Here is a 12,478-nt window from a genome sequence, read left to right as displayed (position 1 = left end):
ATACGCTTTGACTGCAGAAGTTACATTTGAGGAACAAAATGTTCAGTTGAGGCTGTCAGAGATGTGTAATCCTACTTTAATTAGTGTTGTGTAGAAATAGTTACTTAGTATTTCAGATGCTTGACTAACAATATACCATCAGGAGCTGGTGTGTTAACCGAATGGTAACTTACTCGGTGTAAAACACAGTGTGATGTAATTCTCGGTTCTGTAAATTTATATTTTATGTTCAGTTTATGACTCAACTTCCAAGAAGAACAGATAGTGACAAAAGTTTGTCAGTGCACTCTAATCTTGTGAGTGGGTGTGTGATGGATGGATGTAATGGAGTAAAGATCCACAGCGGAGTGCATCAGAGCAAAAAAATAGCCGAAAAAGTCACCTTGCACTGAATCGTTTTAGAGCATGAAGCGGCACCGTGGGTCGTCTCAGCTCAGCGGTGTTAAGATGACTAGCGTATGACTTGTTTATGAGCCCGAAGCTAGGGGGAAGGTGAGTGAGTAAATGGAGACATGCCAGAAAAATCCTTGAACAGTGTGTGAGAGGCCTGTATGACCTCACATAAACTACAGTTATATGCAGCATTCACTTGGTACTCATCTCTTCCATTACTAGCTCATCTCTTTTATCTAGAAAACACAGCTAGTGTCTTTGTTTTGTTTGCACGGATACAAGGCTGCATAAGCACACAGCAGTGCCTCGGCAAAGAGAGGAAAGACAGAACCGCATTAATCAGATCAGTCGGACACTTTTGCATTTACGTGAGCATTTACGTAATTATGACTTATCTGCGTGTTGGTTAGTAACAATTTCTTTTTTGTAGTTGGCAGAGTATTATTTTCAGCTGGGGTCAAATAAGCTCACTGGTTTTGTCTGTCTGTCAGTCTCTTCTAGACTGAGCTAATCACATCTTGAAAGCACCTTTGTATCAGTGAGGAAACAAGAATGGACTTCAGCATCAAGGTCAACAAAAGCTGTGGCTTTTTTTGTAGATTTGCTGAGAAAGACAAAAAAGCTGCAACTTATGCACTTTGTAACATCAAGGTATAGTTTTTTGTTAAAGGGCCAAAGATGTGGTTTACTAGCGCCTCAAGCTTACTAGGTTTCTAGGCCAGGTTAACATGTAAAACTGTGTATCTCAACGACTGTGGTGAGTGCTTTGTGATAATGTTGAAGAAACAATAGAAAAAGAATACGAGAAAATTAGCAGCTTTGATTCAGTTCGCTTTTTTTGTTTGTTTCTTTGTTATCCTGGTGGCTGCAAAAGTTTTAGCAGTTCTGTGAAACTTTTAAGTGATGGTAGCGACTTCAAAGGACGACGAGTAGTATCAGAAACCTCTAGAAACCTCTTATGAGTCCATTTATCAACCAGACTGTGGGACGTGTGGAGACCGGGGGTGTCAAACTCACTTTTAGTTCATGTGTCACATACAGGCTGATTTTATCTCAAGCACACTGCAGCTTAAGGTCAGTTAAGAAAAAAAAAAGTCTCAACAATTCGTCTGTTTCTCCACATTCAGTCGCTATAATCACAAAGAACTGATATTGGACGTCAAAGAAACACATTGACCTCACACCTCTGCTTAACTGTCTTACTTCGGTGGGGTATGGCCGGTCATGGGTAACGTCTAAAGATTTAGACCTCAAATTAACACTCTGACCCCTTCTTCATTATTAATGACTTGCAACACCATGCTTTTTGGTGCAAAGTACAGAGAAAGGAGAAAAAAATGATGCCCTGCTTTTCTCAGTTTTCACACTTTTCACCCACCTTTGCAAAGCTAAACGTCTCAAAAATATGGTTTTAGATAGGAACCAAAGGCAGGACACTGAGGCAAGAAATAACAAAAAAAAAGCCAGGCTTTCCTACTCCAGTCAGAGATAATGGGCATCACAACAGCAATTATCAGGTTTCTCTGTCAAGTCGGGCTTTCTGTTTCAGTCTCTCTGTCTGCTCGCATGAATGGGGGCGTTTCACACGTCATATGAGTCTTCTTTCACACAAAATGATCCTTATGAGTGCCGCCTACTTCAGTCACAGATGTTATCAGGTAATGATAATAAAATGGGGTTTAAAAAAAAAATCTATAAAAAACATAAAAAATAATATAGCAACACAGTTACAAGCAAGACAAAAGGTTAATGCTGCCAGAAATCACAGAGTGAGAAAATAAGCAATTGAGTTTGAGTTATTTTAATGCCGATTGGGCTCTCAGTGCTGCTGTTTGTTTCTAATGTGATGGCTGAACAGGTATTCATCGCGCGTGTGTGTTGTTTTTACATGACCAGCTCGCCTAGTCTTGTAAAAAGATGGGCACTTTTGTCACACAGACAAGCTCAACATAGATTGCTAACCCATTAATCTTGCTTCACAGTAAACCCCTCTGAAGAGGACGATCTGACTACGGATACGCAGGGGATTAATTGGAGACTTTTAAAGGATTAGGCATATTTGAACAAAATCAAAGGTTCTGAAAAAGATCAAAAGAGATGTACGGGGAAAACCAGCAATCACAGCAAAACAGGAAAAACTCAAATGTGAGATAATTACCACAGAGACAAGACGACTAACATTAAACGTTAGTTAAGGGAGATGCTATGTTAGATGTTAAGGAAACACTGTCGTAGTCATGACCATGTCATTTGAGGTGAGCACTAGCATTTAAGTACACGCTGAGCCTGTCATTGACAGTGAGTCTGTGCAGATATACTAAAGCTGAGTTTGTGACCGGGCTACAGCTTTATCGGACGCCACTCATACCTCTTGCTGCTCGAGCGGAGCACATTCCAGCGCTAAAAGTCAAAGATATTTCAGCTTTTAGCTCACCAGTGCTGCACATTAAATGGGTTGTCAGTTGTTTCATAGCAACAGCAGTGGCCTAGACGAGTGCTCACCTCAAGCAGCTATTGGAGCCAGACAAATAAAAGGTGCAGAGGGTTATTTATAGCTCCACGTCATTCACTATATTACTATTAAAGGTGAACGCCTTTCCAATTCTTCTGTTTAATAATTTCACTTGTACTCTTTAACATTTCACAAGCACCTCTTATGTTGAAGTGTGGACTCCTGACCAATAGCGATCTGCTATTACATAACACTGATTGCAGATAAACCTTTCATTCACTAATTGGCAACTATTCCCAAAACACTTTGTTCCCAGCCACGGTTTGTCTTGATAAGGAATTTCACGGCATATTTAGAGCTGATAGTGCTCACCCAACCGTGTGTCAGACTTCATCTTGTGCAACGAAGTCCAATAAAAATCATAACAAGGTATCAAATTCCAGATGAGTTGCAATTTCGTCAGAGATGTCAACACAGAGACTTTGAAGGAGGAACTTTACTGTGTTATCAAATAGAAGATTACTGGCAGCAGTTACACGCTAACAATTTTGTCAGCTCTAAGAACACGGCTGCGGGGTCAGCTGAAAGCTTTTATTGTTGGACCGACTGATTAAAAAAGTCGTGATTTTTGGAAAAATAAAACTTTCCGGCGTTCGTTCGTTTTTTTTTAACTTTAGCAAGTGAGTTTGTATGTTAGGGCCCACCATTCATCCTAAAATAACTGGTTTTAATGGGCCTCTGACATCAATGTTCAGAGGTAGCAAGGTGGGTTAGTTTTAAAGCAATCTCTATTAAAAGGAGTTTATGACATTTTGTATTTAAACTCATAAACTCGATCACTGATAGATCACACAGTCTGCCTGGGAAGAGGTGACTGCTGAAAGCATCTGGTGTAACGTTTGGTTCCAGTGAAGCTCTGTAAACACAAATCTCAGCAGCTCATGTCTGGAGACAGCAGACTTCTTGGACCAAATTAATATCACAGCAGCTTTCTGTATCTAATTAAAAGAAGCGGCAGGATGAAAACAAATGCAGCGTCTGAACGCTCACTAATTAATACAGTGTTGAAAATCTTTGCATTGCTTCAAAAATGGCAAAGAAATGAAAACAAAAAACAAAAAACAAATTTTTATGAATAGTTGGGTTGGATTTATTTTTTCTTAACAATCTGAACAGTCTGGAGCTCTCCTAATGAAATATTTATCTGAATATGTGCATTTGAAATGGCCTTTTCTGGTCACGCCTGGTGTCTTGGGCAGACAGTGACCTCGCTGCTTACGGCACAAATGACCTCGCACGGCATCATGACTGCGAGCCAGAGATGAGAATTAACAGTCTGTCAGTCGAAGAGAGACGGCAATCCCCTGAAGCCAATTGACAGTTTGCTGAGATTTAATGAAATGGGTGGCACAGCACACGTCCCTCGGCTTAGGCTGAAAACCTCGAATGGAGTGACAGTGCCTCAATTTTATTTACAAATTGAAAATCTAAAAATATAAGAGGGGAAAATAATGAGAGCGGTGTTAAGAAAGCATCCTCCTTTATCAGAGTTCATCCGCTAACTTTTTCTCCAGATAGCAGAGTTTCTTTATTTGTGTCTGTTTATCCCAAGAAGGGAAATTGGATTTTAATTACTCGAGTGCAAGAGTGCTGCAAATATTTTTAAAATTAGGAACTGTTGCAACAGTTTGGAGATGTGCATAATTAGAAAAGTGAGGACTGAAATCACACAGTGTCTCACATTCCTGATGATTTTAGAAGCAGACTGGTATATGTGCAGTTATAACCAATGGAACCAATGACTGACACGCAATGCAAATGGGAAAAAAAACAGTATTTATTTAATGACTTGATACCATTTTAGTCCTTTAAATACACTCGGTGAGTAGTTTGACATTTTTTTGGGACATACACTTCCTTCCCACTCTCATGTCTATACTAAATATAAATGTGAAGCCAGTTGGCTCAGCTTTGTGAAGGCAGTCTTTGTAAACGGCCTGTGGCTGCGTGTAGGTCTGTGAAGATCCGGATTTGTTCTCTTGTTTATTTTCTCATGGGTGATCACATGACAAGAGTTTTTGTTACAGCACACGAGAGTAAATGACCAGATGTTGTTGTTGGAGTTGGTGGTTATTACTGCCTTAGGCCAGCCTCCTGATTGGCTTTAAAACTAACCTTGGACCCCCACTGGGCCAACATGAAGTCACTGTTCCAGTCTTTACCTCAGTGTTCTCCTCATCCAGCTGCCCCCTCATCTTTTCTCTCTCCTCCTCTTCTTCTCTCTCCCTCCCGCTCTCCGAGCTCGTATCCCACCTCTCCTCCTCACTGCTCAGTCTCATCAGCTCCACCTCGACTCCCTCTTCTCGCTCTTCCCCTGTGTTTATCTCCCTCTGCACACATCCCTCCTTGTTCTCTAGCTCTTTCTTTCGGCTTTGTTCCTGCTCTTCAGCCTCCAAACTCTGCTGTTGTTCTGGCTCCACTTCTGCCTTTGTCTCTGCCGTCTTTTGTTTTCTCCTCGCACTTCCCACTTCTGTCTGTGCCTCGAGCAAAGCTCTCAGCTGCTGCTCTCTGCGTTTCCATTCCTCCTCCAGCCTTTGGTACATGTGAAAGGAGAAGTGCCACCCCCCGTTCTCCTCCAGCATATCCTCCACTTTGCTCAGCAGCTCTCTCAGTTGCTGCTGCTCTCCTTCTCGTCTCCTATCCAGCTCGCCTCCGGTGCTCACCCCTCGTGCTTCTTTGTCAGTTTTCTTCAGCCAAGTCCATTCCTGTCTCCTTCCACTTCTGTTCACCTCCTGCTTTAGTCCCCCCTGCGTGCAATTAACAGCTGCCTTGTTATCCAGCACATGGTATCGATAGTGACATTTCTCCATCAGCCACTTCAGAGCAGGGCCACCTGTTTGGATGTGCTCCTGTACGCTGCAGCCTTTTTCTTTTAGCAAGTCTCCAAAAGTGAACAACACCATTGTGTGTCTCCAGACAGCAGAGGTGAAGATTTCCATCCTTCTCTCTACTGCTTTCCTCTCAGACTCGGTAAAGTCCATAAGAGGAATCACTAACAGAACCACATGAGGCCCCTCAGTTCCACACAGCGATAATGCTCTCAGGAGTTCAATTTTCTCCTCTTTGGGAACAAAGTCCTCAGATGTTCCCCAGCCCTGTGCATCCACCACGGTCAAATGGCGTCCAGCAGTGACAGCACCAGCTGCTGCACTGGCCCCTCCTCCTCTCGTGTCAAAAACCCGCCCTCGACCCAACAGGGTGTTACCCGTGGAGCTCTTCCCTGTCCTCCTGGGACCAAGCAGCAAAGCTTTGAGTGCGCGTGATGCTGTTGGAAAGAAAAGGGCAAGAAAACTTTGAATCCAAAGGCCTGAGTTCAGTGTGCTTGTTATAGATTTGTCAATTGCTAAAGTCAAGAAAGGTAGAGTGCAGTGAGTGGCAGGAGTGACTCATACTCGCCCACTTGTAATCATATTTTACACCTCATATGAATCATATCCATTTCACTGTCTTGGAGAGATTTGAAACAACACTCAGGCTTTTCTGCATCTTTCTTCCCTTCAGTGTTTTGCACACTGGAGGTTTGTTACTAACAGATGCCTGCTGTTATCTTTAACAGCAAAACAATATCTGAAAAACTAAAGCCCGCTCAGTCAAAACGTCATGCACAAATTCTGGTCTTAGATTTGCCTGCAGAAATTTTTATTATTATTATTATTTAACTTTTGTGAAATCTCGTCACAAATACGCCTTCTAGGATTGCAATTACTTACTTGCATGCATAGGTGTGTTCCACCAGCTCTCCATTGCGGGTGATTTCCAGATGTAGCTAGTATAAGTTTCCTCCATAACAACTTTGGTACCACAGCGGGGATTCCTGAATCCAGCTTCCCAGGATAAACAGCCTGTAACATGAAGAGTGTTGAGCAGTGCAGTCTGGCAGAGCGGATACTCCATCCACTTATGAAGTTTGACAAATGCACCTCCCAGTTTTTATTGCTCTCTTGATATTCCTGAGAATGATTAAACCATCAAATCGTTTATGATTTCCGTCAGTTTGTTTTTAACAATTATTTTGTTTTTTAACTTTTGAAATTTGTTTATTTCCTACACCAAGATTTAAATGTACAATAATGTACAAGCAGCGTTGTTGCATTACAGCATAATGGAGATGGTAAGCTTGCATCAATTAAATGTGAATGGCTTCCTGTATGTAGGGACACTGCAGTAGAAGCTGCAGCACAATAACAGCATGCGCAGATTTACTATAAGCGATCGAATGTAGGTTTACATGTTTTACTTGCATAACTTTCTAAAACGTTTTAATACTTAAGTCGATGCATTTTTACTCTAAAGGCCAAAATGAGTCCTTCGTATTACTGCTATTTTTGTTTTTGTCTTAGTAAATTATTAATATATGAAGTGGTAAACATCCTCATCACCTGAATTAAAAAAGTTCATTTCCTTGACAGATTGCTCATCGACTTACTCGCCCCGCTTTACTTCCGTTTTTTTGTTTTTTTTGTCTTACAGGTTTTATGATTTTACAGCTTGTTTTGATCATAAACCTCTCTGTCTCTGCTGCGTAATGTCCGGGCTCACGTGCCGTGCGTCTCTAACCTTAATCTGAGCACGTGCACCTCACAGATAACGGTGTACTCGGACTGTGAACACATGCCTGCAATTTTGCGTCAGCCTGTGTTGTTTTTGTGCGTGAGCAGCAGCACTATTGATTGTTACAGTTTTCCATTATCTAAAGCTAAAGTCAGCACAGCTAAACTTAACATGATGTCAGAATGATCAGTAATAGTATATTATAAGGCTCTGAAACCTGAGATGTGCTGCATTTCTCCTTTAAAATTGTCTTGCTCACAGTTTAGGCCATTGTGCTGGATGAACATGAACATGGACTTGCTGCGTTTAGCAGCATTTTGTGTTCTAGGTGCAAATAGAGGCGCAACATTAAAGATAATCAAGTGAAGATATTTTAACTTTTCTTGTAAATTAGCTGATTTCTAAATTAGAACCACAGAGGTGGATTACAATCCCAGGTTAGATTCCACGGTTCAGTCTCCATCACTTCTGTCTCTCTTACCTCTCTGTTTTTGCACCTGATCCCCTTTTTTGTTTTGCACCTGATGCTTGTGTGTGTGTGCGTGCGTGCGTGCGTGCGTGCGTGCGTGCGTGCGCGTGCGTGCGTGCGTGCGTGCGTGCGTGCGTGCGTGCGCGTGCTGGGGGAATCCATGCTCTGACCTGAGAGGTTAAGCCAGTGAAGGATCAGCTGGGTTTTTAGCTCAGTCTGTTTCTATTAGGTCGGTGGCAAAGGAGTGCCTGCTGAATGTGTGCACGTGTAAGAACTCATGTTTGTTTACAGGAAGTGTCAATGCCTGTGTTTGTGTGTGTGTGTGTGTGATGATCCTTGAGTTGCCTTGAGGCTACAGGAACAGCAGCCTTTTCCACACATATGCTGTCCCCAAACTTTCCTCGCTTCTTCTTCTTTTCTTTTTTTTAATTTGTTTTGAACTTTGATCTGCTTCTTCTTCTACTGCTTTGTTTTTCTCCCTCTGTCGTCCTTCTTTTCTTCTGGCACACACACAAACACACAGCGACCTTCCTAATTGTGTATATAATTAGGTTACTCTCTCTAATGAGGCTGCCCATCTTTGAAATTCTGAAATAGTGTTTACACAGCACATTACATCTGTTAATGTGCTAAAGCCAGGCACTCTCTGTCTAGGTTTGTTTAATTATTCAGTTGTTTTAAAAGCATTTATCCATAAGAAAGAGATTATGGACTCTCCTATAATCCATTGATTGGTTTGTGTTACAGGGAACGCCAGCTTTCTATTATCACAGCCACAGTGAGCAGTAGGAGGAATACACTGAAATAGCAGATGTTGGTGTCTGAACCATAGAAACATTCCCAGTAGCATCAGCCAATCATTTATACAGTTATTCAGTCTTTCTGTGAATTTGTTATTTTTGTTGCATCTTTGGTATTTTCTCATCTAAAAAGAGATTTTTTTATATCCACTTTTACATTAATAACCTTATTAATTAGTTAATAATATGCCACAGATACTCCTTGTCATCTGTTCTCTCTGGCTGTTCCTCTATCCATCTACTCTTTTAAGCTGGAGCCTATACAAGCTGTTATAGGACACCCTGTGCAGGTTACAACTGTAGCACACTCAGATTAGATATGTGTGTAAGTGATCCAGTGTCATCATGTTACTCAATAAGTTGTTGTGAACTGCACCATTTCACACCATTAACACATGTTTTTGGCCACTGGGCTATTGTAAGTACGACTTTAACGGCATTTTATGAAAACCATGGCTAATTAGCTAAATGCTAACGAGGTTAATGGGAACAGTAAGACTAAATTGAAGCAGTAAGAGTTAAATTCAAGCAAAAAAGTAGCTAAAAGATGCTAAAATGCTGTGTAGACTGGTTATTCTGGCTTGAAGTAATAATGTCCTTGACATATCTTACACAGGTTAAATGCACAGTTTGAAAAATCCCGAGTCTTCAGTCTCTTTACACACAAGGTCTGGGTCTCTTAATTTAAGATGTTCTTAGTAAATTATGCCAACGATTTCCTCTAAAATTGAGATTTGTATGACTAAAGCCGCCTTCCTGCAGTTCAAGGGGATCTGAGGGTCAGACAGGCCCACTGTGCTCTGTCTCTACCTATTTATCACTCTCACTCTGTCGAGTCCACCCTTCCCTCTTATCTCACGACCTCTTCACATCTTTCTCTGCTTCATCTACTTTGCTCTTTTTACCTCTTCTTCACCCCTTCCCTTGCTCCCTTTATTCCTGTCTACCGCTCTCTTACATCTTCTGTTCTTCCCTCTCTCTTATCTCTCTGCCTGCCTTCCCAGAGGAGACGGTAAACAGTGGATTTACAGTAATGGTAAAAAGAGAGGAGGGCTTAAAAAAGAAGCACCACTGTGGCTTGTGTTACCACCAGCTCCGCTGTACCGGCCAGCTCTGCCCACAGTGCCCATCTTTCTGCGTGACACTAATGTGGCCGGTAAGACGTGAGTCATACCACTGACGATTTAAAGTTACCCAAACATTTCAAGGAGGAGTTTGCTCTAGGAGGACTTGAAACACAAAGGATTTGTCTGTGTGGGACGGGCTTAGAACAACTTTGTTTGTAGCCATTAGTGCTCCCACCCCGTGGCTGCATCCCCCCCCACCCCCCATTTTTTAGTATGAAAGCGTTTTCTAACAAATCCTCCATGGATTGTTGCAACATTACAGCATTAGTTCTGCACAGTGGCGTCTTCAGTGTGTCCTAAAGTGTGATAGTGGTAAAAACTGTTGGTGTCACACAATGAACTGGGGAAGCAGATGCCACCGGAGGTACATTAGTAACTTCTCTCCATGTCTGTGAAGGATGTTTGGCAAAGTTCAGCTTCTAGTGTTTGCAGAGGAGTCGGAGAATAAAGAAACACCTCCCGCTAATCCTCATCTTTGCTGTTTTTGTTTTTGTTGTGACGTTTGAATCTGGTTATTTTATACAAATTCTCTTTGTTGTGTCATAACGAATAATTTAAACCCACTTTCTCATTACTGGCTAGGCTCAGATTTGTCAATTTAAATATTTATAAGCTGTTTTTACTGCACTGCTCGCCTCCCAGAAGATCTAAGCCAGCTTTATATTTAATATTCTGCACTGATTTGTTCTACATACAATGTGAAAGTCACACTCTTGGGGGGAGCATATAGTAAAAGCAATGCACTGAGACTCAGACCGGGCAGGAAGCTGTGCAGCAGGGCTATTAAAACAAGGGAAGTATCTGATAGACCGGATTTTAAATGGGATAAAGATTCAGCGCCTCGAGAATCAATTTTTTCTTTCTGTCTCGAAACAGCCTCACACTTAAAGCTTCTGTGTCGTGATAATCTGCTGACTTTCTGGTTTGATGTAGCCAGAAACTTGGCCCACTATTAGAAAGATTTAAAATCTGTAAAAAGTAGTTTAAGCATATCAAGCCTTATGTTTAGGCTTGAGGACAAGAAACAGCACGGGAAAGACTCCAGTCCGGCCCACTGGACGACTCTGGAAAACTCTGGACTTAAAAATCTATTTTTATGGGTGCTTTTTTTTCTTGGCTGATAAAGACCTCTCCCATGGCCATACATCAAAGTAATTAAGTAAAAAATAAAAATTAAATGACAAAATGACTATTTAATGACCATAGGCTATAGAAGTTTTTTTCTTTTGGGCCACAATCCTGTTTTATAATTACAGCAAAGTGTGGGAAATGAGCTGCCAGGACGGTTTTGGTAATTCTTCACATTTTCTTCTCACATTTTAAGCACAAAGAACCACACTAGCACATATCTTTTATTTACTACTGCAGGATTTATTTTTTTTAAATCATTGAAGAAAAACTAACATATACTGTTGAAATTGCACTTCTTTTGTTATATTAAGACTTCTGTAGTTGAACTGGTCCAGCCCACAGTTGATCAATATGGGCTTTATGTGGTCCACGATGTAATTTGAGTTTGTCATGCATTTACATTAACTGTAAAACGTACGCAGTACGAGAAGTACTGCTGCAAAAACACAGCAGAGATGGTTTAGAGTTGTTTGGTATCTATGGAAAGATTCTGCAAATACTTTTACAACCTTGCCCATGAGCTCGAGTGAAGGTTGAGTATACAGATGGGCTTGACCTGGTGCATACGTAATCAGGCCGTGAAGCGTGGTCACGTAGCGATCACATGAACACTCATGGGCCAAAGATCAATATGTTGACAGGCTTTTGAAGTTTTTAGTTTTCAGGGATGTAAATATGTTTTTCTGCCAGAACCTCAAAGAATCTCATCTGCACGTTATATGCACTGTGAATGTAAGCAGCCTTACACAGCCTTTTCTACAAGGGGAAAATAGAAGCGTAAATTAGCAAGGAGGCTATTTAAATCAGAAAGTCAAAAGTTATGGTAATTATCTTCTGTATTAAAATGTACTTAAGATCAGTACCCACCCCTGCCATGTGCTTGAGTGGACTTATTTGCCCTTGAGCAAGCTCAAAGGCTGTGCATGTGGACGTGCGTGTGCATTCTGTATTTGTTTTCTTCACACCGTTTGAGTGTTTCTGATCTTTTGTGATTTGGGGGATGTGTGTCTGTTTGCCACTTTGATTTCCTGCATTTGTGTTTCCCTCGGTAATGTGTGCTCTTTGCATCCGTTTTTTCTACCTGTCAACATTTTTGCAAGACAGTTTGTGCGTTTCCTTTGAGTAAATGTGTGGTTTTGTTTTTGTATTTCATGTTAACAGGAAAACAGTCTGCGGCTATGTGATAGTTTGGTTTTAGATTAGGAGAGGGGAAAAAAACCCAGCAGGTGTGACATATACCAAGGGGTCACATTATAGAACTGTTGTTACTCTGTGTATATGTACACAAGCTTAGGAGCGAGCTTTGGGATTTTGCATCAGCCCACATTCTAGCTCTGCCACCATGTGAAAACCTTGCAACTGCAAGTTTATTCATTTTCATATTGTATTGGCTTTAATTAAAGGATTAAAGGATTACATGCTCCTCTAAATTCTTCAACCTCTTGGGCTTAGCAAGCACTTCCTAAACAAACTGGATAATGATTAAAAACTGCAC

The 12,478-nt window shown here is 41.2% G+C and overlaps 2 protein-coding genes across 11 annotated transcripts in view; one reads left to right on the top strand and one right to left on the bottom strand.

The window, feature by feature from the left end:
* Positions 1-12,478, top strand: part of LOC113009911 (SPRY domain-containing SOCS box protein 4-like) — an 87,707-nt gene that overhangs the window by 61,117 nt on the left and 14,112 nt on the right. The window lies entirely within an intron of this gene.
* LOC113009908 (uncharacterized) lies at positions 4,665-6,801 on the bottom strand. Its single transcript, XM_026148552.2, has 2 exons — positions 6,616-6,801; positions 4,665-6,170 (listed from the first exon to the last, which is right to left on the bottom strand). The coding sequence occupies exons 1-2, from the start codon at positions 6,797-6,799 to the stop codon at positions 4,987-4,989; spliced, it is 1,368 nt and encodes a 455-aa protein (XP_026004337.1). The 5' UTR covers positions 6,800-6,801; the 3' UTR covers positions 4,665-4,986.

Source organism: Astatotilapia calliptera, chromosome 18 (assembly GCF_964374335.1).
Source record: "Astatotilapia calliptera chromosome 18, fAstCal68.1, whole genome shotgun sequence".
Taxonomy (NCBI): domain Eukaryota; kingdom Metazoa; phylum Chordata; class Actinopteri; order Cichliformes; family Cichlidae; genus Astatotilapia; species Astatotilapia calliptera.
This window is presented reverse-complemented; position numbering and strand designations above follow the sequence as displayed.